The sequence below is a fragment of the Ambystoma mexicanum genome, chromosome 9 (assembly GCF_040938575.1).
Source record: "Ambystoma mexicanum isolate Mex_15411 chromosome 9, UKY_AmexF1_1, whole genome shotgun sequence".
In the NCBI taxonomy this organism is placed as follows: domain Eukaryota; kingdom Metazoa; phylum Chordata; class Amphibia; order Caudata; family Ambystomatidae; genus Ambystoma; species Ambystoma mexicanum.
In genome coordinates this window covers 932,153,066-932,179,557 of record NC_090931.1, presented here as the reverse complement: position 1 = coordinate 932,179,557, position 26,492 = coordinate 932,153,066, and the positions used below count along the sequence as shown (strand labels likewise).

The window sequence follows — 26,492 nt, the reverse complement described above, 5'->3', positions numbered from 1 at the left end:
CCGGTAGGAAGTCCAACATGGGGGTGATCTTGTACCATAACTCCCTGTTGTAGCGGGCCACGATCGTGAGGGCGTTGGCCGCCTTAATCGTTGTTGCCACCGACGAGATAACTCGTCGTCCCATGGCATCCTGCTTCTTTCCTTCGCTGTCCGGCGGGGAAGTTGACGTTGAGGCCGATGCCCCCCGGCTTTCTTCTTGAACGCCGCTGAGAAGAGCGAGTCAGGGGTCGGTTGCGCCCTAAGGCACAAAGGTGCCGCGTCGGGGACCCGGTACTTCTTCTCGCACCGATCCCTCTTGGTAGGCATCGTAGACGGGTTCTTGAGAAGGGTGAGATCCTCGTCCCAGATGTCATCCAGCAGAGGCACGGCGAGGACCGTCTTCCTCTTGGCCTCGCGCCGTTGGTAAAGGAAACCTTCCTTCTTCTCTACGGGGCAGAGCTGAAAAAGCTCAGATGCCCTGGCGATCATAGCGTGGAAAGACCCAATCTCGTCAGGCGGGGAAGCCCGGGCTGGAGGCGATGGGAGCTCCGTCCCGTCGTCATCCGTACCCGTCGTGGCTGTGTCCATTCCTGTGTCATCCCCAGGTACGGGGGACGTGGGCAAAGGCTGAGCAGGCCACGAGGGCTGAAAAGGCAGGGCTGATTGGGACCGTCTTCTCTTGTTTGGGGGACTTCCCGACGGGCCTGGCTCTGGCTCCTCTGTCGAGCCTGGTTTCGGCTCCTCCGTCGGTGGTAGGGGCAATCTCGTCCTTATCTCTGAACATAAAGATTGTATTGCCAACAAAATGGCCACCGAGTTGTCCTGCGGGTCCGGAAGCGACGGGCGCGGCGGTTGACTAGGAACCTCGCCGGCGCCGCCGGCGCTCTCGTCGTCCCCTTCGTCAGAGGCTGTGTCTGTGTCCACAATGGCCACCGGCTCCCCCACTCTTTTTCCACCGGGGTCTTCACAGGGGTCTTCTCGATGGGCCTGAAAGAGGCTTCCCTCCGCTGTGGCAGGGAAACTCTGGGCTCCGAGGTCGCCTCCACTGGTGTAGCCTCCTCAGGCTGCGCCAGGGCCGCCGCGACTTCCTCGATAGAGGTCTTGGCCGGGTGAATCAAGGCCTTCACCACCTTCTGTGGGCCTGTGACCTTCACCTTGGGGGAAGGGTCGCCGCCTCGGTCCCCCTCGGCTGGATCCTTCGAGATCGACCGGGGTCTCTCCAAAAGCTTTGCCGGGTTCTCCGCTTTCCTCTTCCCTGAGCAAGAGCATTGGCTCGTGGTTGATGCCGCTGGAGAGGATGCGCCCTGCCTGGCAGCTGAGGAGCCCGACCGTTTGGCGCTCCCGGTGCCCGCGGACTCACAGTGCTTTGCCTTCTGTTGGGCCCCTGTCGCCGGGGTGCCCTCACAGGACTTAGAAGACCGCTCGGACTTCTTCTTCTCACCTGACGGGCTCTTTCCTTCCAGCCAGTTGGAGAGACGAAGGTTTCGGTCCCTGATGGACCGTTCCGACGTGTTCCCGCAAAACGCACAGTCCTTCTCCACATGCGTTTTGTCCTCATGAAGGCAGTAGAGACATTTCGAGTGCTCGTCCTCCTTGAACACATTCTGCAGCTGGCATCCAGGGCAAACCCTGAACAGCTTTCCGGGCGTCGAGCTTCCTTTCTCCTGGGCCATGTCCGGGTAGGCCGCAGAAACTTCTGGACTCCAAGAAGCATAACTCGACAAACACTTCACCCTTGAGGGGTGTAGAAAATCCAAAACGGGTCCCCGTTGATCGGATGTAGAGACGGTGGAGCTTGAGGCTATATTTGACCGAAAAATGAGAAAATCTCTTTGAAAAAGCACGAAAACGCAGCAAAAAGCTCGAGAGCTAAACACGAGGACTCCCCAACACTTGAGCGTGCAGTAAAAATCTGAGGATGGCTGCCAGAGGCTGGGCTTAGGGAGAGGGCAGTCATTGGCTGGGGGCAGTATGACCCAGAGACCAGTGATTGGTTACTAAGAACGACAGATCAGAAACAAAACTTATACTGATCTTTTCTTTACTGAGGATTCCAGGCCTGACGACGGGGAATATTCATGAGCATGTGAATCCATGCAGACCCCATGCTGGAGAAAGACACTTGCTGCAGAAGAAAATATAATGCGACTCCAGCAGCCATGATTAAAAGATGGATGTCGGACCTGTATTAAGAATGACCAAGCTACCTCAAACAAACCAGGGCTGCAGAGCTAAGAGTCACTGGAAAAACAGCTGTGTATGAGGAACAAATAATATCTATTGGCCTGGCATCAAATGTACCACATCAAGGAATAATTGCAAGGCTCAAAGGGAGTCAAGAGGATAAGCCATGTATGTAAAATCTATTTCTCTTAGATTAAGAAAAGATGAAAACATCTGCAAGTGCCAAGTGTTGGACAATTAAGGATGTAGAAAGCATGTGTGAGGTAGAGCAACGAAGTCTCCAGAGACCAAGCGAAGTAATGACACCCAGGATAATTGAATTAAACAGCACTAAATAAGAGGTAGAAATGGACAAAATCGTGGTCTCCTCACACGTGATTGAGAATTTGAAAACAAGGCCTTTTCATTAAAATCCAGATGAGATAGTGGTGTACCTAACCTCCCTTAAAAGTCCCAGAGAAGAGAACATTCTGCAAGGTCAACTACAAAGAAGAAGCCTTTGCTTAGGGCCTGACCGATGAGAGATGATGGACTAACTGGGCGAGTGGGTGGTAGTCTGATGTTCTCTGCAGCTGAGTTTTGTTTTGCTTACGTGCCGCTAACAAGCCGAAATTGCAAGGTTGGCAGAGAAAGTCAACGAATCATGAGGCTCTATGTAGCAGCGTGTTTTGCATTGTTACACATTGTTGCAGAAACCAATCTGCTGCGGTTATTCTGCATTATACTTATTTAGAGGTAGTTCAAGGAGTGCCTACCAGATAAGGAGCATCCAATAATTATACTAACACTTATATGAGCTATAGGTACATATGTTCCCTTAAACAATCCCTCCCGTCAATAGGTTTTTTAAGTTTGCCACGTAGGATGATGTCATAGCCGACATATATATTGAGGTATAAAGCCGTATTATCGTGAATGTGTGTAGTACGATTTGTTGTTCGCCAGGTTTCCCCTCTTAATTGAGTTGATAATAAAGTATTATTGTGCCATATTCTTTCAGTCTGCATCTTTATTGGCAATTCCATCCAGCACTTAGAACGCGCCAGGTGCTACTGCACAACTCCTCATCAAACCCTGCCACTCAACAGCCAGGTACCCCAATGCCAATTGTTGATCAGTATTGAGGCATCCGGACGCAGAACTGGTGAAGGCATCTTTGGGATTTGGGGTTGTTTACCGAGGTGGAAATGTTCGAGGGAGAAACGACCAAAGATTATTTGTTCAAAATAATCTTCGGTCTTTTCTCCCCTGAACAGTCCCAATGTGCCCAAACCACTACTCACACTCTCACCTACCTGCAGCGCTGCCACACCCCCACCCCCTTACTAACCTTGCTTTCTGTATCGCTGTGGCCCTGCAATGCCTGTTCCCTTTCACTTCGGGAACCGCCACCGCAGGGGTGACCCCCGCAACCCCTGCTCACTATACTGTATAGTATACGGAGCGCGGGACAACCCTGCAGCCTTTTTTTGTGTGACTGCGGGACAGCTGCAGGGGTGTCCCCCCCGCACTCCCAGCTCACAGTATACTGAGCAGGGGTTGCGGGAGACACCCCTGCAGTCATTTTTTATGTTCTACTTACCAAAAATGAACAATTATTGGTATGTTTTTTTAGGACTTTTGGTGGTGTAGGTCATTTAGATTCGGTCATTTTGGCTGAAACCGTCTTTGGAAGCATCTAAGGGAGAAAGGCAGATATCTGCACCAGATACAGAAAACAAGCTCTTCTGGGTCACCAGGAGAACTTGCGAGCTGCCCTCCTAATCTTCTGCAGCACCCTAGCGATCAGAGGGAAAGAAGGTCTCTGACCAACTCATGAACAGGGCATCCATCTACCAGGCAGCCTGTTCCCTGAATCCTGAGAAAAACAAGGGAAAGAAGGGTATTCTTTGCAGGAGCAAACATGTACACTCTAGGTAGAGCAAAGTTCTTTGTGGTCAACTTAAAGGTTTTTAATGGCAGAGCACCACTGTGAGGATGTCGGGAAAGGCCAGCCCGAGTGTCTGCCAGTGGGTGCTCAAGACAGGAGATTGGTCTCGCCCCCACAAACATAGGGAGTGATCCCGGGGACTGTTGTAGGAAAGGGCAGATGTGTTGTCCATCCTAATCAGTACAGGGAAATCTGACATCATTCCTGGAGATGTGCAGAGGAGAATAAAGTAGAAAATGAGAAAATTGCTAATTACTATGAGAGAGGAAGGCCATTTTAATAACTATCCAGTAGGATATTATTTACATATGGCTCATGTAAAAGCTTAGCAGTTTATCTAAAGCTAGTAAATAACCGAACACATAGGGTAGTCCTTACGCAGCTCAGAAAAGGGACTTAACCAGTATGATCAGTTATAGCAACATGGTTAGGCAGTTCGAATCAATAGGTCTGTGCGATTCTGGAGATGATGTGAATGCCTCATTACATTTTTTGCCTGTGACATAAAATCACTAAGAAAACATTATTCAGTGCCAATTTGTAGGCAAAGTAAACATTTGCTGATGCATGAATAACCCCCAGCCGGGGATTAAAAAAAAAGGATTCCTGGCGCATGAAGCCACGTGGGGATCCCAAAATTAAAAAAACAAGAAAATCGGGTCCGCGACGAGAGCCGCCGACCTGGAAGAAGGGAGAAACAAGTCAGAGTAAGGGACCTTTGCATGTGAGCATGCAAGGGTCCTATTGCTCTAAAGGAAGAAAAAAGAAAAAAAACATTTTGAATTCAAAAATAAATAATTAAAGCACGTCACCGGAGTGCCGTTGACAGTGGATAAACCCTTCAACAGGGTTATATGCGCTCCGCTCAGCGTCGGTGCGACTGCCACAGCCAGGGCCTCTATGCTGGCGGGCGCTTTGAATATTTTGCTGCCCCTCCAGGTCACCACTGATTGCTGGGGCCCAGGGCCCACTAACTTAATTACTGGCGTTCCCCGTAGCTGTGGAGCGCCTTAAATGTGTTTAGCCCTCCTGGTGGCTTAATTTAAAAATGGGGGCCACCTCCCTTACAGGTGGCCCACCAGAACTCATTGGGCCACACCTGACAGACGTGGCCCGGGTGGAGTTAGTAGTGTGCGGCCCCCTCTGAGTGCTGGGCTGCATCTGACATACGCAGCCCAGCCCATGTAGAGATGGGGCCGCTACACCCTGTTGCTGCTGCCTGCCGCCCACTACCAAAAGAGCCAGCACCAAAGAGCGCAGGAAGAAAGAAGTTCCAGAGAGCAGCAGCAAGGACCTTGAGACAACCCTGGCCAGGTTGTCTTGCAAGTAAGGTCATTATGAATAGTTCTTAATACAGTGCAGTGTATAGACTGTGTACTTTTTTTTTTAAAGACACGTTTATAATTTTAAATGACTTTTTATATGTTTGCGTTTTATTGTTTAGTAACGCAGCTGCTTAGGATAACGTAAACGGTCTTGTGTTTTGCCACTTTGTGTAAAAAACTCACAAAACCCTGCGGGTGTAACAGAAATTTATATAATTAAGCGTTTAACAAGGACTGTACACCAGAAATCCTTTTGTCCGCCTCTCCTTTTGTGCTCCAGTTACTCTAACCTTGCATTTTCTACTTGGGGGTATTTGGGGAACCTGCCTGCCCTAACCTCTTGATCTTCCCCACCCTTACCATCTTCCTAGCGAGGTAGACCACAGTGATCTTGGACCTAGGAGAGTGGGTTTGGAAACCGGTAAGAGGCAAATCAAGTTATAAGTGAAGGGCTAAGCTGTATACTGTGTGCCCACCTACACCTGTCTCCCTATAAGGTGCATTGGAAGATCATCTGCGCTACCATGCATGCTCTAATGCATGCTCAGTTTTATTTGATAATGGTACCAGATCTTTTACTGCGTTACGCATTGGATATGCTTGTCATGAAGGCCTGGAATATTGAAGAAAATGTAATTTCCAGTCTATTTTGAGTGAAGGTGAAAACGTCTGGTAATATATGTTCACTTTTGGTGCTCTGTGCTGTAGGGCCTGATTTGTTTTTAAACAAAATGCTAAGTGAATTAGTTTAGGAGGTATGGGGAAACGAACTGGGAAATTAAAGGAAATATTCATTTATTTCGATCTGAGTATACGCAACGTATTTGTTATGTTATTGAGTATGCAATACTACATATTGAGTATTCAATACTACATATTGATAGATATTTGGGGTCTCCTGTGGTTTTCCCTAAGTAAAATATTTCATTTGTAATTTACTTCGTGTACATTACTTAGACATGTTGTAGGTATTTGCTGGTTAAGGGGTAAAAAGGGGGGTCGGGGGCTGAGACAACAAAACAAATTAAAAAAATCAAAAGCAATTTACACAAAGTAAATTACAACAAAGTAATTTTTTTCGTTGTAATGACAAAGGAACCACATTTGTATGTAGTCGGTTAAGGTAGCTGTAAGCTAATGATATTGAGTTTTGAGGACTTGGGCTGGTTTGTACTCTAGCCTAGTTGTGGGGTGTGCAAATATGTGAAATGTATTGTTAAATAATGAATGCCTTTTAAAAGGAAGCTGTATTCTGAATGTACTATTATGGAAAATAATTTTCCGAATACATGTTTTGAATATGTGGCAGAAACTTGACCCGGTGTAAAATGGGCTGCACCAAGTTCACATGGTACAATTGGGACGGAATCAGTCCTGAAAGTCCATTCAACTAATTGTGCTCCAGCCCTCCCCCACCCCTCAAAATGTTAGCTGAGGAACGGGGCTTCCTAACATAGCTTTTTGTACGTTAGAGAGGGGAGAGAAGCCTTTCCTGAAACTGGTGGCTTTGATATGATGTGTCATTTGTAACCTGTCTGTACACAAGTGTTTAACGTGTTATGGAGTTACTGCAAAAAAATGTATTTGCACAAACACAGCAAAACTTTAAAGCTGCTAGTTTCAGGAAAGGCTTCCATCACTGCTCTGCCTTTCAATCATCAAATACACACATCAGCCCCCTTCCCACGAATGTAAGCAAACATATAACGTTATGAGCAGAGGGGGCTGATGTGTGCACTGGCTTTTTGTTAGGCAGAGAAGCGAGAGAAGCCTTTCCTGTCAGTGTTAAAGAGTGTTGCATGTTAGCTCATTAAGTATGCATGCATGTGTGTAAGGAGTGTGCATGTAATGTATGTGTGACTGAGTGTATGAGTATGATGTATGCGGAAGCTGGGTGCGCATGTGAATGAGCGAGTATATGATGAATGGGATGTTTGTGTGAATGTGTAATTGTGTGTGCTTATGTGTAATGCTGGGCTGAGGAGTGGATTCTGGCGGGTAGAGGGTGGGAGAGGCATGGGTGGGAAAAGGGGGATTATGCTAAACATAACATTTTAATGGACATCCATGATAAAGTAATCATGATATGTGCTTTGTGGCTAGAATGGCATTTTGGTGTAGCCAGTCTAATCAGTTTTTATTGGGGCATGACTTTTTTTACTGGGCATCTATACCCAAGTAGGCATGACATGTGTTATAATGTTGCTAGACTGGCGTTTTGGTACAGCCACTCTCGCCATTTCTTCCTGTGGCTTGACATTTTTTACTGGGATAGACATGTTTTCTTATAGAATCATTACTGGCATTAGGCGCAAAGCAAACAGGAGTATGTTCATATATGGGAACGTTGGCATATTTTAGTGAACCCAGAATGGAACTGTACGGGCACAGCCAGCGTGAAAATGTTTATGCTGGCACGTAATGGTATAATGAACAGAAATGTGCGCCTTGTATCTCGTGGGGAAGTTGGATCAGTGGCACACTGTATTTCTGCCTGGTCCCCTAGTGGTCGATTTTGCTTAAAGGGTGATGCATGATCGGGATACCCGGGCTTTGGATATACAAATTATCAAAGCAACTAAATGCGTATGTTACCTTTAAATCCAATCACTCTGTCATTCTCACTTGTATATTACGCTTTAAAATGAATTTGATACTTGGCCCCCACGCCAGACAACCCATGGGGTAGAAAGTTTGCCCCAACCACTTTCTGAAGTGCCGCCCCACCCCCGAAATGTAGGTTTCTATATGTCACCCTTAATTTTGATCCGACAGACTTATAGATACGTGCACTTAAAGATTTCTCGGGGTATTATACAAAAAGGCTGGAAGAAGAGGGGCCCAATTCAACGAGCCGGGAGTGTTCGGCAGATGCTGCAGCTGATGATTTCCATGCCAGCGAGCCATTTCCACATGCAAAGGAAGCGTTCACAGGCTTTTTGTTTTTGCATACACAGTTGGAGTTACTAGGGCCCACTCTTTTAAATAAATGCTCGCATTCCATCCATCTGCTTTCCGAAAGAACCGTTTCCGTCACCCTTATTATAAAAACCCCTGCTTTCAGATCAGAGATGCGCCGTGCCCAACAAAAAAAGCACACTTGGCTCAAGACAATCTAGCATTTCAGAACTGTATGAAATATACCCTTAAAATACGATGACGCCATTGGATCGCCGACACAAGACACATGCACTCGTCCTTTCATGATTCTAAGCTAGCACCGACCTTGCACGGTGCCCTCCAGGCGGCATGCTAGCGAGTGTGTTCGCATGGCTCGAGCCCGCTCTCTGTGGCAGGAAGCAGGAGCCTGGCTAGCAGGGAGTCGGGGAAACATTGCGCAAGCAGCTCCCAGTGCCAGGAACTGGGGAAGGCGTGCCCAGCCTTCGCACGCAATGTGTGGAGGAGCTCCATGAACAGAGGCCGAAGCCCGCTGCTGGCGTGATAAACAGCAGGACCATCAATTTCACTATTTACAAAGTTCCACTCACAGCGCAAGTTTATACCATAGGCCTTGCTTATGTTTTCTACAAAAATACTATACTCGAAGTTTTCAAGAAAATTCAGTCTCTTCTACCCATTACATATCTAAAAGGGCAGATTGCAACAGCGTGGAGCCAGGAAGCATGTTTCGCATTTTTTCTAGAACGTTCAAAGGGTCCATTAATCATACGTACCTCGATAATGTCAGATTTGTAAACACCGTGTCAGTGTTGAATAAAATATAAAATGGGAAATCAAACACATTCGCTGGGGAAATAATATATTTTGAAAAAATATAGGGGCACACAGAGAAACGAACATCTATACATGTATAATTATCGATGGATAGCTTACACTATGCAAATCGTTTCCACTGAGAGGTGTTCCTTCAGAGTGAAGTCTACTAACAGGAGCAAAGGTCGTGTGGTTTATGATGTCACTAGGGACCCCGAGGTGGACTAAAGCCAGGAGTTGAAAGCAAAGCAGCTATAATTCTATTATGTGGATGTTGCTCCAATCCGGTCTCTGTTCCGCCTCCTGTGCTGTGCCCATAAACCAACAGTGCAGAAAGGGGAGGCATGGGGGAACCATATAGAAGATACCCAATACCAGGTTCCCTCACCCAACAGCAATCCAAAAGGGAAAAATAAGAAATACCCGTCACAGAAAATGTTGTAGCCCATAGCAGTAATACATTTATAAGCTTTTATATGACACAGATCGAAATTAAGATTGGATAAGAAGGAGGTAAAAGCCGCTCCTGGGTATCCGGCATTAACCAGTGAGCAGGAGCTAGCACTGCGGAACGAGAATATAGTATATAGCATTCCACAAATCTAACTACCATACAAGACGCAAATGAAAAATGTTTGCCATTATCTATGACCCCTTAGGCTTTTTATGTCATTTAGATGTATCCTAAAGCTTATTTATAGATTGTCATTTGGGCCAAAGATTCATTCATATAAGGCATGTTCGGCATCAGTTTCTCTGGGGAGCCAAAAGTAGCTCCTGGTAACTGTTGGTTTCAAGCTAACCCGGCTCTCCGATGGTACCAGCAGGAGCTAAGTAGCCCCCCCCCCCTGATTTTGAACCCTGAACTATGACCATCAACACTGTAGTGATCTTACAGCACAGAGGAATGCGTGGATAGGGGATAAACAAGAGCGTGGTGTGTGGGTGTGAAGAGGGGAGGAAAACGGTGTGAGTAGGAACTCACACAAAAATGTTAAAGTGTTCAGGTGAAGGGAGTACAACTGTGGTAGTACACGTACATATGTAATCATTGGAAGACGATCAAATGAACGTTGATTAGGAAAAGAGGGAATAAAGCCCACACGTGATGCCAAGCAATGGTCAGCAAGGACAGTATTTAAAACTTTGAGAGTGATACTGAAACAAGCATAGGGCTGAATGGTTAACTAAGATGCACTAAAGCATACCTTGAAGTAGGGACATTTCTTAAACCAGATCAAGTTTTTCTAAATAACCCTCCGGGTAAATCTGGGCGCGCCAAGGCAAATGACAGACGTGCCAGAATTAATAGTAAGGCATACATCTGAATGCAGAGAGAACCAAGGGAAAGAGGAAAGGATAATCTCGATGGTCCAAGTGCCATATCTGTTTGGCCACTTGATAAAGGACGAGATGTATCACTCATATTGGAGGAGGTCAGTGGCATTATTGGAGGAAGCCTACAGAATCTGACTAATATATTCCCAACAAGACCCTGATTTCCCCACAAGCCATGCATTCCCAGTGCAGCCGACTGCAGCTGAGGGCTCTGCAACAACATACCACATAGCACCTGATCACGAGAAGAAAAAAGAAAAAAAGAAAGAAACACACACATCAAGCGCTACACTAAGTTGCAATGTACATGTAAAGTTAGATTATTAAATCACTCATTCCTAATTTGTTAGTTGTGTCTTACCCAACCTTTTCTAAATGTTGTACCCTCCTGCAGTGACATCATGGCAGTGGATTATGCAATTCACAAATCAACATATATCTGTGTATAGTTTTCTATAGAAAAAGTCCAAAAACCCCTTCATCATGCTTTTCTGATTTGAAGGCGGGGGAACACAGGATAAATGTAGACTGGAAAATAAAGTTTGCTAACTTTCATAGGTGATGGTGGGTTGCTGCCGACGAGGTGCTTAAATGAGGGGCGAGATACTTCAAAGCGCAGGGGACTAAACAAGAGTGGGATCTATTTTAATTACATTGAAACAAATTAAATAATCCTTCGTCATGACAGTACAGTAGGCAGAACATTCAGAATGGGAAATGGTGGCCAAGCCATACACAACAAAGAGATTTGAACTGAGTGATTTAATGTTTTGTATAGGATTTTTGCCACGCTATGCTGTCATCTGCATGGTTGTCAGGCACTCGGACATGGAAATGTTACATAACTAGTTCTCTCAAGAGAGAACTACAAAGAGAGACGTCTTGTCAGCAAAGGACATCACACAGCCATGCACAAACCAGGTGAAGCATTGAAAAGAGCGTTCCATGACACTGCTCCTTATATCAAAACGTGGGTGTTATTTTACTCTAAGAATGGTGCCCCTCATGGTGAAGCGTATAACCTTTGTTAATTGTAGGTCAATCAGCTTGAGGCAGGCCACTTCTATTGATGTATTTTTCCATTCCAATCCTTTATGCAAGTTTTGGAACTAACTCAATTGTTCTACTAGATATAAAGATATACCACGTAAAAACATGTATTCAATAAAATGTACCTGAAGGGGAACTAAAGTACAGGAACAGAAGACTACTGATATAGTAGTTTACTGGTTTGAGTGACAAGTAACACTTTCTAGGAAAACCGGAAACAAATACAAAAGCAAATATTGACAAGCATTTACAAAACATTCAGCCTGCTCAACAACGAGATAAGTGAGAGGGTTAATTTAGCACAACAGGGCTGGATGTGTGGCCAATAGTTCGACGTTAATTTATAGGGGGAAAAAAGCATATTGCTTCAAGGCCCGGATTCCTACTTTTGGTAACAGCCACTATACCAGGCTGAAATGTGCCATTCACACCTGAATTAGGACAACTGAAGCCCTGTTTTACAAAGCAAGAACATAGCTAGAAAGCAATGGAACGATGTACATGTGTGTCTTCGAGAATAAAACACGAAGTAAAGAGGCGGTAGTTACAGCATGTGGCATGGGAAGTGATTCAAGAACGCAAGGAGCTTAGATGGCATTTGGGTATTGACTGAAGAGCAAGATCGTTTTCTATCATTCTCTCTTCCACAAGTCCAGTCCTATTTTCCACCCTCTGCAATTTCCAACGGCAAAAATCGCTTCAGATGGACTCCGAATCTGTTGAAATAATTGCATGTGCAACTTGAATATACCACTGATATTTAAAATCCTAAACTAATTTATTCAGAAGGGCTCTATGTGGCTGCCATACAATCATATAAAGACAGTAGCGCCTGATACCGTTCACCCTGTATCAAAGCACTTGCATGCTTATGACTATGAATTACATAGCAGAAAAACTGCCTAGAGTGCAGCCAAGAGAGCTCCATCTAATCTACCGCTCCAAATCAAATCTATTCAAATGAAACAAATTAAGACCAAATACAAGAATTGGATATGATCAATAAAATCTGTAATCATCTAACACGATGCAAAAGAACTGCTGCAAGCCATCGCCTCTAAGAATTCAGCTATATATTGTGTAACGTTGTTCGCTTTATTTAGGAGACACCAAACACCTGCCCAAATAAATGCGGTGCCAGAAGAGATCTGGGACAGATATTATCGAACCTTATATGCATCTATACCCTTATGCAGTTATGACGTGAGAAATTTACTTAATGTCAAGGACATAAGTTTTGATATAGAAGATATTATCTTTTATATTTTCAAACTTAGCTCCTCAAGAGCCCCATGGCCGGACGGCCTCAGTAACGCAATAATCAAGGGTCATACGGAAACCTGATCAACATATTTACAAGAGCCTTAAAAACTTGCCTAATTCCACCATCATGGCGTAAATCAATAATAGTCCCAACGATAGAAGACACTCACCAGAAAACTATCGGCCGATTGCGCTCCTGGAAGCACCAGGTAAACCGTTTGCACATATAATACAAGCATTTCAATGGCTGGATGCAAGTAAGGCAGCAACATGATCACTTCCAGAAGAGTTTTGTTGCCGGCTTAGGAACCTCAAGCAACTTGCAAACTCTCCACGCAATCAAAACACATGAATTCCAACACAAACAGCTCGTCTATATGGCATTTATAGACTTTAAAACTTTCTACGACTCTTTATCCAGAGAATTATTGATGACAAAACTAAAAAGAAGCTGCCTGTTCGACTAATATCCAATTTTGGATTTTACAAATTCGAACACCACTATCTAAATTTCTCTAACTTTTGACAGTCGATTAACGGATCCAATTCCAACATTTAGAGGCCTAAAACAAGGCTGCATTTTGCCTCAGCCTTAGCCTTATTTAATTTCTTCATCTCCGATATGAGACATCACTTCGGGAAAATGATCTCTGACTCACCTAAACTAGGCTCAAAGCGAATTCCGCTGGTGTTTTACACTGATGATCTTGTTCTACTGGCTAAAACACCAAATGGTTAGGCAATTATGCCGATTTGAAACTTGCTAACAGTTAATATGAATAAATCTAAGATCATGATACGTGCAACCAAACATCACATCAAGAAATCTTCCTTCAGATGGAACTTACAAGGGGAATCTTTGCAAATGGTTGATGACTTTAGATATCTATGCCTTAATAAAAACAAACAATCACATATCGGATCGACCATACCTCCTTGATCTGAATAAGAAAATTCGAACTGCAGCCACTCATGCTTGCATTTTAAATGCAAAATATGGCAGATTTTCCATTCTCCCCCTTGAAACTTTCTATTATCAGAAAGCTATTCCGACCATTATATACAAAGCGGAAACAAGAGCCTGGCGCGCTGAATCCTCCTGACTGAGGACGGAAGGTGTTTTGTCACTCCCTCGCAGCCAGTCGATGTGTATCCTACGCCACGAACTAGGCCTTCTATCCTTAGATGGACAATACATGTGGAAATTACTGTCACTGTGTAGGAAATGCTTTCTGCCCTCTACTCTGGTCTCTTTGATGAATACGTTATCCATCTATGTTAACACTACTGACCACAAATTGATGTCTATCTGGAAACAGAAGATTCTTGCATATATGACTGAAGCAGACATATCTCCTAATCTCTTACAAACTAATCCTACTAGAGCGAAACAAAAACGATGGAGATACAATTGGATCTGCACCAGAAATCAATGTATGACATACCAACCCTTTCAAGAAGAGCAATTTCATCCAAAACGCTTGCGTACTATAGAATCATACTTGGCCAAATTTCCCTCGGCCAGATACAGAAGCCTGTTTCTAAGATTTCGATTCAATTTGTGGCCAACTAGAGATATCTTAGCAACCGGTAGAAAAATCTTGAAGAATGAAAACATATGTACATTTTGCCGAGATAATGAACAGCTGGAGACCCTTAGGCATTTGTTGACTAGCTGTCCCCAGCTATTACTGAAACGGAAAAATGTTCTTTAAAAAATGATCTGATCATTACATATGAATCGCTGTGGAATAGATTATTTAACTCTGAGCAGACATCTGTTATTGATATTTATATTTTATTTCTATCGCGCTCGTACACAAGTGTTTCAAAGCGCGGCAAGGCAATGGAGGGGAACAGGGGAGAACAAAACAGCGATCTTACTAGGCCCAGTGACATTGAGAATGCGCAAGTGCATGGGAGAGGGGGAGGGGAAAAGTGCATGGAAGGGGGGAGAAGTGGAAAGTGTGAAGCAGAGGAGAAACAGATAAATAAATAATAAGGTGCAATTATAAACGTTCTTATATCTCTAACTTAGATTAATTTTATGTTAGAAATCATGTAAATAAGATTTCCTCATCGTCTGAGATCTCAGAAGATTAATGTAATGTGATAATCAATTGTTTTGTTGTTTAACTGTCTGGTTTTTGATTGCACCGTGTTTTTTGTTCATGCTTGGTTTTAATGATGAATTGTAAATAGTGTAATAGAACCTGTTTTATCTTTTTGTAAACTATTTAAAAGTTGATTTGTTTTCAACTATATCCATTTTTTTAATGCATTGCAGCTGTCCCGATTGCCACTGCCGTGGACTCTGACTGATGTCAGAACTAACAAAGGCTACAAATCGCTGCATGGGACAGACGTATGGGGGTGAGTACGTCAGTATCATGAAGAAATACAATGGAAAAAGCCAATGCTATTCAAAATCAAACTATATGAACCAACATGTTTCATGCCTCTAGCGATCATCGGGGCTCTGTGTGAAATGTGTATAATTAGAGTTGCATGTCTAGTGTTTTTTTTAATGCAGTGTTTATCACTGGACTCAGATAGTACTTATGCCTCGTGTGTACTGCACCAAAGTGCTTCCGTATGATGGCGTTCTTGGCTGCTGAACCATTACATTTTAAAACGCTGCTAGACACAAACGCAGCCCTACAGATAAGGGGTGTATCTACCACTTTCACTTTCTAAAAATAAGGAAACGCTCCCAAGGATTAAAAATAGGGAGTTAAAAGACTCCCAACAAAAATAGGAAACGTGCACGCCTGTACCACTCCTTTCATTCCTACAGCTCCATGGATATATTTGAACCACATGTCCATGTAGTGCCAAAGGAAGAAACAATATATTTTTTAATATGCATGAATGACTTGGTGCAAAAAAATATTGAGGAATGGGACTATAATGCAAATTAACACAGGTCACTGCTGAACACGGCTACCCAAGTGAAACATGTGTTTGTTTGAATAAAGTTTGGCTTTTCATGAAATTGCATCAACCCAATCAAGGCCACAGTACTTCACTGATGGGGAACACTATAATTGAATTTCTATTAATTCACAGCGTTGCATTGAAGCACACGGTTTGGTGCACACATATCACGTAACAATGGATGGCTATTTCTGCCACATCCCAATTCAAGGGTTCCTTAATGGGGAATCCAATGTGATGGCCATGTGGTACCTGTCCACAAAGGATTGAGAAAAGGTGTAAAACAGGGCATCAATAGCCAATGATGCCTGTAACTAACAAAACGAACCTGCCGTAAGGACAATACTAACAAATATACATATATCAGGATTAAAAAGGGTTTGTATATAGTGTAGCTCTAGATTGCAAAAGTAGGAAAATTGCGTTGAGCCAACAAGTGCTTGCCTTATTTTATGTCTCTTGTATCCGAATTATATAATACTTTATTAGGCCAATCTACTAACCATTACATACATAATACATTGGAGAAGTCATTGTTATCAACATATTGGTCCAGCGTGAACTTTCCAATTTAATGCACTAGTTAGTATTAACATCGGCGGGCCACAGCAGGCAGTTTGGTAATATTGTGAAACGTGGGGTGAAGGGTCGTCCAACGCGTGTTTACAGCTATCCGACAATAAACTCGCCCCATGGCTGGCTGTCCCCAAGAATGAACGCAGGGAGGACCCAGTGGCTCCATTAAACACATTGCAATCCGGCAGAGAAGCCCTTGGAGTTTTTATGCCTTCGCAGTTCCTCGTAGAATGGATCACGCCAGCGGAAGCGGGCGGAGAAAAGCGCATCATGGGAACAGCTGATTGCCGGTTTATGAGGGATGGGATTAAAGGGGTGGGATTTTTTTCATACGAGGGGGAGAGGACTTGTCAGAACTGAAATACCCCAGCTCAGCAAATTGACGCTTCGCAGGTACAAGGTCACCCCATTCCTACCTGTTGAGGCGGCTGGGCCAGCGGCAGCTCGAGCGACATCATATTTGATATCTGGTGGTCGCGCCTCCGTGTAATCCCAGGAAACAGATGCGTGTTGTTACCTAATGCTAATGGGAGTGTGGTAACCGAGCGGCGTTGGGAGAGGTTAGCAGTACTGTCCTAAAGCGCCTGACACTATCTTATTGAAGGGAAGTGGGTCGCTTCAGACGGTCCTACCCACGCAGGCTGTCAGCCAATAGGATGGAAGGGCCGAACGGTCAGGTGCTTGCTTGTGAACTAGCTTGGTGACTGCACTGACGTCATGAAGGTGGGCGGGCCATTCCCCAGTAACTGAACGTTGTGCTGAGAGGGAGGAGTTCGAGGTGTCCTTCGGTGGGGCTGAGCTCTTCTTAGGGACATGTTCTATGCTAGGATGAGGCGCAAGTCATGTGACTACCAGGATGCAAGTACATTGGAGGATGCCACTGGAGCGACATGCACCAGGGGCAGACGCCGCATACGCCCCCTCGTATTGCTCTTCTACTGCTACCACGCAGTCCCTCGCAAACAATATTACATCGTTACAAGTTTGTACTTAAAATAAACAAGTAGACAACAATATTTTCTTTTTCATTATCTCATGTTCATGGTAATTATGATCTAATGAAAGGACCCTCTAGGTCCTGTATAATTTTCACAACAATTTTGCATATCCACGATGCATTGTTCATCTGTCTCTGAACTGGAAGTGAACTGGTTACTCGGTGGTAATGGCTGAAATTGCAAATTCTGTTTTCGAATTTCAAGCACTGTCATAATGGGGGCCGCACCAGTGCAGGGTGCCCCATGCTGCCAATGCCCAGCAGGGGCCGGGGGAGGGGAACAGTGGCAGTGGGGGACAGGGGGCACTCAGCGGGGCTTGCAGGGGGCATACCTGCCTACATTTCAAAATGGAAAACCCTGAGATTTGCATCACATGATGCCCCGCTGAAGACTCTGCCCACAATCACACCCACTTTTGCCCACCAGCCCTGCACCGAAAAATCTTTTCTCCCTGTCCCTCAGTTCACTAATTTAAATATAAAAGTGAAAGCCCCCTGGCTCCGTCAATAATTGTGCCAGCCCACCCATCTGTGTATCAAGTTCAAATGCCAGGTGCAGACATGCTAACATTCAAACTCAGCTGGGTGGGGGATTCCATCAGAGAAATCAGGAGTTGCACATTTTCCCATAGGGATGCATTGGGGCTAGAAGTATTTTAGGCGGGAGAACGTGAAAAATAGCAATATTTTTTGACAAAAAGTCGGGAGTCCCCCCCCCAAATCGGGAGGGTTGGCATGTATCCAGGAGTGAGTAGTTCATCTAGATGCCTGCCTCATTGCCTTAAGTGGCACTGCTAAATGACCCCGGGCTCACCAAGGGTGCATGGCCTAACGGCGGGGGGGGGTCGGCTGCTGGCCCATTAGGCCACGCCCCCTTGACAGGCCCGGCTCAATGGATTACTGGCAGGGGACAGCGCCTCTCCTATTCAGCCTTAATGGTGGTGCTGCCCCTCACAAGCGTCACCATTAAGGCTGAAAGGGTGAGGCCTCTGGTAGTGGAGGCCTTATTCCTAAAGAGTGAAACTCCCGCGAATGCGCAGGAGCTTCAGGATTTAGAAAACAAGGCCTCTGCTTCCAGCGGCCTCACGTTTCTCTCCATAATGGTAGTGCAGGCCCACAGGCACCTCTTGCTTTAAGGGATGCCTCGCAGGTGCGGTGCCACCATTATGGATGAAAGGCATTTTTTTCTTAAGCCTGAAGCTCTCGCCTGTAGTGGCCGGGGCTGCCTGGGGAGACTAGTGAGCCCGGCAGGGCCCAGCCTCAAAACAAGATTTCGGAGCCTGCTGGGGCTCGGCCCCGGCTGGCACCGGCCCACTTACAGCCCTGGCCTGCCTTTTCTCTTTCATCGTCCAGTTTCTCTTCAACTTTTTGAATGTGTACTCTGAATTTTCACGCAGATGTTGCTTCAATAGAACTATTCGTTTTTGAAGCTGTCAAAAACTGCAATTGTTATTTGGACAGACCCACTCACTGCTCGACAGTAAATGAAAGGTGTTTTTAAACGGGAGTGGGGACAGAAATTAGCCACTTTGCACAACTTTGAAATATTGTACTTTTTGTTTTTAGGGTTCGTACAGTAAACGGCAATTGTTTTTTCTGCCTTTACATGAGACCACAAACTGAAGAGGTTTCCAAGACCCCTTAGCAAGGAGGAGCTAAGGGTTGCAAAGCAGTCACTTGCTCGAATCCTTTCTCATGTGGAACATGAAGGCTAACGTTCACCCACTCTGCCCCTTGGTGTCCATGGCCCATAAAGGGCACTTTGCCTCCAGCACACGTTCATGCAAAGTAAGCTCGTGGCAAATGGCCCTTCCTCACAGAGAAACACGCAGCTTCTTCACTGCAGCTCTCCTCAGTTGACTTGTAACCCTGTCTTTCATGTGAAAAGAAGCTGCAGGACATATCCGCCCTGCAATGTTACAGACTGAAGGGGCCTGTCATCAAACAGCCAGAAACCGGAGACTCCATGCTCTTCCCGGGTGATGCGGAGAAGAGGGTAGAAACCCTGAGTCTCTGGGCTAAACTCAGAGACATGGCAGGGGCCCCACATTTTGTGTCACGCCACTGATTTCAAGAGGATTCTTTTCAAACATTTTCAAACCCAACATTAATGGTGTTTGCTAAACATGTCTCAATGCTCCAACCACAAAGTTTCAGATGGCTGGGCGTTTGACTGCCCGATGGTTTGTTGGTGAATGTTTATGGAAGCAGCTGTACGGGGAAAAGATGCCACTGCAGAGTCGGTGTGTGGGTGGCACAGGTAGCAAAGCTCTTGACTACATCCCACATTAATGCATGCCAGCCCCACCCCTTACCCCCGATTTGGATGGGAGGCTCCCGATTTTTTTCATGAAAAACTGTGCTATTTACTTTTCGCTCCTAAAATAGTTCGAACCCCAATTTAATCCAATGGGAAAATTCAATTCTCTCGATTTCTGTTGCAGTAAAATGTTGGCATATATGCACATGGGAGAGCCCCTCGCACAGACAGGAAGGAGTGCACAACAGGGGTTTCCCTTCACAAGGAAGGAAGTGCAAACATTGTGAGGGCTGCTGAAGATAGTGGGTTCTGAAGAAGACATGTCAGAGAGCACCATAAATGTGGCAGGAAAGAGCAAGGTGCCAGGGATAAAGCAGGAGAGCAAACAGTGAGACGAACAGTAACTCTGGGGAGTTAGAGATAAGGGAGGGCAGAAGGAGGGTAATATCAAGATAGGAGTAAAAGGAAAGGACAGTAAAGGGAAATAATCTATAGCACAGTTGTAGTCGTACTTCTTTATACTGTGTTTGAGTACAAATATTGTTTCTGCCTCTCAAGAAGCTATAGCTGCTTATATGTTCTATTAAAAGCAGCCACCGTAATCCCTTTTAGACTCGTACCCACAAGGCATCCTTAAGGACAGGTCCCCCTAGGGTGACCAGCCCCACACTTGAAGACCACTGGAAGGATGTAGGAGGAGTAAGAAGAGACGGAGATCAAGGAACAAGTGCTAAGCACTCTCGAGTAGATAGGAAGTATATCGGAGAAAAAATGAAAACAGTCAGTGGTTAGCAGGGTGAGAAGGCTGATGGTAGCAATGTCGGTCATTTTATAATAAAGATGTAGCCGAAAAAATGCATGAAAGTCGAAAGGAGAAAGGCCTTCCTGGCGAGAACAAGAGAAATAAAATACAGACTTTAACGCTTATTAGGGATTTATGCCATTTGCATGCTAGCAGGTTAAGAAAAAGTACATGCCAAATTGCGGGGCCCTCCCAAAAGTTGGAAAATGAATGTTGAAATAATTTAATTTCAATGTCAGACTTAATAATAACAATGTACAGTGACATATTTGCTTTCCGCCATTGTGCAGCCCACAGAAATGTAATTCCACAAATGCCCACCTTGAATATGTGTTTGATAAGCCTTCTTGTTAATACATACCCATGTTGTGTGTGAAATCCTGAGCCCAAAACATTAAGCACAGGAAGTATCCATTTAAAATGCAGCTTTGAGCAGAAACAAACGGTAAGGTTTAAAGTGTTACAAGAATGAACCATGCTACATGTGAAAGAGGATTACGGCTCCTTAATTGCTGGCCTAAACCTCTCATTAGATATGTTATTAACTCTTCCGAACGGGGTCCATGTTCTAAAGAAGAAGGCCCAAGTCCTTGCTTACTGTAAAGATGTTGATTGCCTGTCCTCCCTGACACTATATGAATACAGCAAACAGGGTTTTGGCAGAAATGGCAGAAATCTTCCCTGGACATATTTAATAACATTTTATTCTGCATCAATTAGGAGATTCATCACCTATCTTCCCATTAGCATCGTACCTACCCTTAAACATATGGGTAGATGAAAAAAATGCCCAGGGAGGAAAGGATCTTCCATCTCTGCAATCAAACTGTGGAGTCTGCATGACACATTCTCACACAATGTCCAGCCATGACTGTTTTTTATGCAAAAGGATATGCTAGTTTTATTTCCCATGTGTTGAGTAGAGAAGGCGATGAATTTTAGTACATTGTTGGGAGTGGAATCAGTTGTGATCACAGCTGCAGCATACTATGTATGAAACTGCGCCTGTGCACTTATTAATGGTCAATGATTTTAATCTTTCCATCTGAGTCTGTTGTGACCGATATTGTAACAATGATTTTTATCATCTCTTATTTAGCTGTATATTCTTTTATTGTTTAATATTTATGATATTGTGTTTATATTGTATCTTTCTACACTAATATATTAATAGTGTATAACATTTGTTTTAACCAAGAAAATGAAAAAAAACATGTGAAAGGCGGCCCAGAATTAAAGTAGTTATTTTGCAGCGAATACTGCAAGCCATTTAATGAAATGTTTTACTCCGATTTCTTTATGCATTTTTCCAATGTATATAGCATAATAGCATATGCAAAGATTATGTCATAGCAGCAACAAGTGTATTCCAGACAATGTGAGAATATGTGTTCTTTCATTCTGCCATGTTAGACATTTCTTCAAACTATATTTTATGGAACTCAAAGGTAGGAAAGGAAATGCTATTAACTTCTTTTTGCTTGATGAGGTACATTGAAAAGATAGGTCTGCATTTATAAATGAACAAATTGAACCCAAGAGCTGGAGTGAAAGAGCTGAATCAAATCACATTGCAAGTTTCTATTCTCACAAATAGGCACACATGAAGATTTCAGTGCCTCAAATCCAGTGGGAATGGGATAGAAAAGAAATCCATATTGTAGTAGGCCAGATGGCATAAGACCACCCCAAAATGAGCATGTAAGAACTTGCTTCAAAGAGATATCACATGCTTTATTTTCAATACTTCAACATAGCAAAGTTTTCACTTTGGCGTGCAGAAACGAAACATACATTTTATCATGGTAGCACCAATGAGTCAGAAGTTAGAGCATGAAAACGAAATTAGCTTGTCTTTAGAAAGAGCAGCAGGCCTTTCATTTTGGTCAGGTGGCTGGGAAACCACACCTCTATGCTAAGAGTAGGGTATGGGTAAAGGCGTATTAGAATAGCATGCACGTAGGATAGAGGAGATGGAGACGAGTCTGGATTCTGGAATATTGAGCGAGGAACAGACAGAAGAGGAACAAACTGGAGATTGGAGAGAAAAGGACTGGTACATTGAAAGAGGGAATCCAGAGCATAGATGGATGTCCAGTTTGTGCAGGAGAATTGACGTCCAAGTTAACCATCTGAATACAACGGGGATTCTGCTAACAGAATGATGCCTGCCTGGCTGGATCCCTGGCTGGTTATCCCAGAATTAGAAGTTGCACCATAAAAGTTAAATCTAAAGAAAACCATACCTATTCCCTAAAATTGTCCAACTTTTATCAGTGTAAACTCTGGGAAGGGAAAGGGACTGGGAATGCAGAGGGGGCGCAATTCGAATTTAAGGGCAAAGCTGTTCATATCCTACTGCCCTGTGTTTCCTCATTTATTCATTGAATGCAAATTGAGATATTGGTATTTCAAGCCCATTTCACTTCACAATGAAAAACGAATTGCAAAACTGAAAACCTTTTGGATGGCACTTTAAAGTGTGATTGCCTTTTGTAACGATTCACGAGGTGTCGTCACTTTTCCCCAGGGATGAGGCCCTTCTCATGATGCTACGGAGATGAGGCCACTCGCTACCCAGTAGTCCCCCTAGGGGTGGCTTAATGCAGTAGGACCCAATGGGCAGGGAATCACCTCCTGGGGATAAATAAGGACGAGCCCATGGGTAATAAACGGCACAACGCACAAATGAAAACCTTACCGAAACCTCTGGCACTCCTTCATACCCACCCTCTGACTGACACAACCATGTGCTATTACAATATCAGGTCAGTTTCACCAACTGAGACAAAGAAGATCACCCAAGATGTAAAAAGTAACATGTCAGTTTCATCAACTGAGATGAAGATCGAAAAGCAAAAGTCAATACCAATGCAAGTACTGAGAAGAGGTGGCCTCACAGAGCCATGAAGAGTGACTTGTGCAAGACAATAACTGATTTCAGGCCCAAATAACCCGACAGACTCAAAGAATTTGGCAAAACACAATTTTATTATCAGTTCCATAAAGTAGGTAAATCTGGCAAGCATAACAAGTCGCAGCTCACACACTCCTGAATACATTTCAGTTATACAAAGGCTTTATACATCAATGTAAGTCAGCTATGACATCATCCTACGTGGCAAATATTCAAAATATTCAGGTGTGGGGAAAAAACGTCAGACACCTGCTCACTTGGCTAATTAGCATACCATCTCTCATCAGTTAGACCCTGAGCCAAATCCTCTTCTTTGTAGTTGACCTTGCTGACTGTTCTCTTCTTCAGAGTAAAGGTATATTGCCATCTTCGTCTGGAGCGTTATGACTATGCCTTGTTTTCTGGTCTTGCACCACGTGTGAATAGACCATGATTTTGTCCATCTTATCCTTCTATTCAGTGCTATCTGATTCAATTGTACTGGGTGCTATTACACTCCTTGCCCAGGGTCGGTCTGGGACAAGAAATAGGCCCGGACACCCAAATAAAAAAAAGTGGCCCACCCCTCGCTTCAAAAAAGTGGCCCACCCTGCGCCTCAAAAAAAGTGGCCCTCAAACCATCATCCATGAATCGCGTTAATTCATGACTTTACAGAAAATGCTATTATGGAGGGTTCATGTGCCTGTTACATTACACCACAACTCATAAAATAACATAACGTTGCATACAGTTCTGTGACAGGTCCACAGCCCCGAGGCACAGGAGTGGCATGAACACAACCTTTCACCCCTTGACAAAATAGGAAGTGGCATCAAATAGCATTGTTACTAAATACACTACGAAAAATATGGTTATTATTTCACCAATGTGATATACATTTCATACAAGAATGGATCACCATATGTATCATTAATATCTGTGTGTATAGGTCCATATTGTCAAATTATTGTGAATGCAAGCAGATGTCCAAGGCCAAATGATAATGTTATTGTATAGCACTTACGCTTAAGCTCTTTTTTTATAGAACAAATATGCATACAATATCACCCAACCTGTGTTGGTACTCATTTATCGACCTCAGAAGGATGAAAGGCTGAGATAGTTCGAACCTGTAACCTGCAGATCACATTGCAGCAGGGTGCACTCAACCCACTGAGCTATCATATCAGCTATAGAAAAATGAGCAAAGGTCTTGATATTCTGAGGCACCAACAGGCAAAATTAACCCAAGACTAATCTATACACGATTTGTTCCACTGATAAGAGACATAGAGTGGTGGATTGAGACCAGCACTTTGGGCAATGCCCCATATAGGCCAGTTCTAGAGTTCCCATTTCCCTATAGACGAAGGCCAGGCCACTCAAGTAGTGGCCTCAAGCAACCACCAAGCTCCTTATCATATGCAATAATACTTCTCAACCCCCTATTGCCACCAGTAGCGCGAGTACCCCAAAACACTGAAAGCAGAAAACATACATGGTATACTGTGAAAGGAGCACAACTTGGCCCATTTTATAGAATCTGGAAATAGCACAGAGAGGGGCCGACTGCAGTCCTCTCCATTCTATGTGGATTGCTTTTGTGAAATTGGGGGTAGGGAGGGGGACTGGGGAGTCAATTCAGACATGGGACTCTGGGTAGTCTTTGCTTTCCATAGCTGCTTACACCCCTTCAGAATAACCATTGTTGATGCCTTTTGTCATGTATATGCAGAGCTGGGGAGATAACATTGATCACTGTAGCTTCCGCCTGCATTTTGGAGGTGTAAAAAGCAGGCGGAATTTGCAGACTGAGGCAGAAGCAGATTTGAAGCCAAGCCCCACACCTCTGCCTTGCACAGACCGCAAATTACTGTGGGGTACATGTCTCTGCCAGCAAATTACGACCATTGCCTGCCTCAGCCACTACCACATGAGTACCAATGAGTTTTAAGAAATTCTGAAATGCTTGCCGGTGAGATGACAGTGGAGACGACTGAAAAGCAAAGGACAGGATATTAGATCAGATGAAAAATAACTAATAGTATAACTGGCTCTAACCACTTCTATTGTTGGAGCAGAGAGCATGCGCACAATATTGTAATCAGGTTTATATTCATATATAAACATGACATGGGGCATGTGTAATTTCATCAATAGGTCAAATGATAACACAACAAATCTACATCACATTGGAAAATGAACGCAAAGAAAAATGCACGATTACGTATTAACAGAAGCTTTTAGGCACAAGGATTTTGTCAAGTGACCGAGGACACCGAGATGGAATGTCTTGTGATGATCGTAACAGAGACAACAGCAGAAAAAACATGCTATTACTGCAACTTGTGATGCAAAAAGCAAAATGCATAGGAGATCCCTCCTACCATGCTATTGGGTCTGCCGCCTGCCGGAATCGCTTGGAAGCCTTGCCCTTGGAGACAGTCACACAGAAATCCTGGCCCCACTCCTGCAACTTGGCGGAGAGCAGAGTCTGTAATACAAAACACGGGAGGTAGCAGGCTGGGCTGAGGCAGCCGTGCCCAGCCCTGCCGCTTCCTCCTTGTTTTGTAACACTGACTGCTGCTGGCGCCATGGTGTCACGGGCCACTTCGGTGTTACCTTTCTCTGCATCTGCGGCGGGCAGGCAGGTGGGGCTGCAAATGCAAAGGATCTGTAAGTTACTTACTTACAGATCCTTTGCAACTTGCGTCCAGCGAGGCCCTGGGGGCCGGTTCTTGAAGTGAAGCTCATGCCTGGGCTGGAGTCCGGCCCAGACGTGGGCTTCAGGAACCGGCCCCCAAAGTCCTTGCCATGATTTCGGACCGGCCATGGGCCGATTGGCCGGCGGGTCAATCCGACCCTATACTTGGCCCCTGGATACTTGGTTGCTCCATATTCCTTATACTTTTGCATCTTTGATTGTTCAATACTTGGCACTCACAAAAGACCCCAGGAAGAACCAGCAGACCGTCCCTGCTCACGCCCCCCGAACAAAGTAAGACCCCAGGAAGAACTGGAAGAGCGTCCCGAAGCTGGCAAAGTTAATGGGTGTAACGTGGGAACTGGTAGGGGCATAAAACATGAAAGTAAATACAAGTTAATTGGAAATACTGAGTGCCAAGTAACTGAACTTGATGATATGAGTAATCCTCCTTGTGACAGTACTTGGCAAGAGCGTGAACCAGAGAGGAGGAAAGAAAGGGTTTGGCACTCAAGCAGGATAAGGGTTCTGGGACC

The 26,492-nt window shown here is 44.5% G+C and overlaps 1 protein-coding gene across 2 annotated transcripts in view; it reads right to left on the bottom strand.

Annotated features, from left to right (window-relative positions):
- The window catches only part of NFE2L2 (NFE2 like bZIP transcription factor 2), a 330,898-nt gene extending 313,889 nt beyond the window's left edge, over positions 1-17,009 (bottom strand). Inside the window, exon 1 of one of the 2 annotated variants that reach the window (XM_069616115.1) lies at positions 16,713-17,009. In XM_069616115.1, coding sequence (XP_069472216.1) covers positions 16,713-16,754 — 42 coding nt within the window. In that variant the 5' untranslated portion in view covers positions 16,755-17,009. The remainder of the gene's footprint in view (positions 1-16,712) is intronic. The other variant, XM_069616116.1, reaches the window with a different exon arrangement.
- Between the last annotated feature and the right edge of the window lie 9,483 nt (positions 17,010-26,492).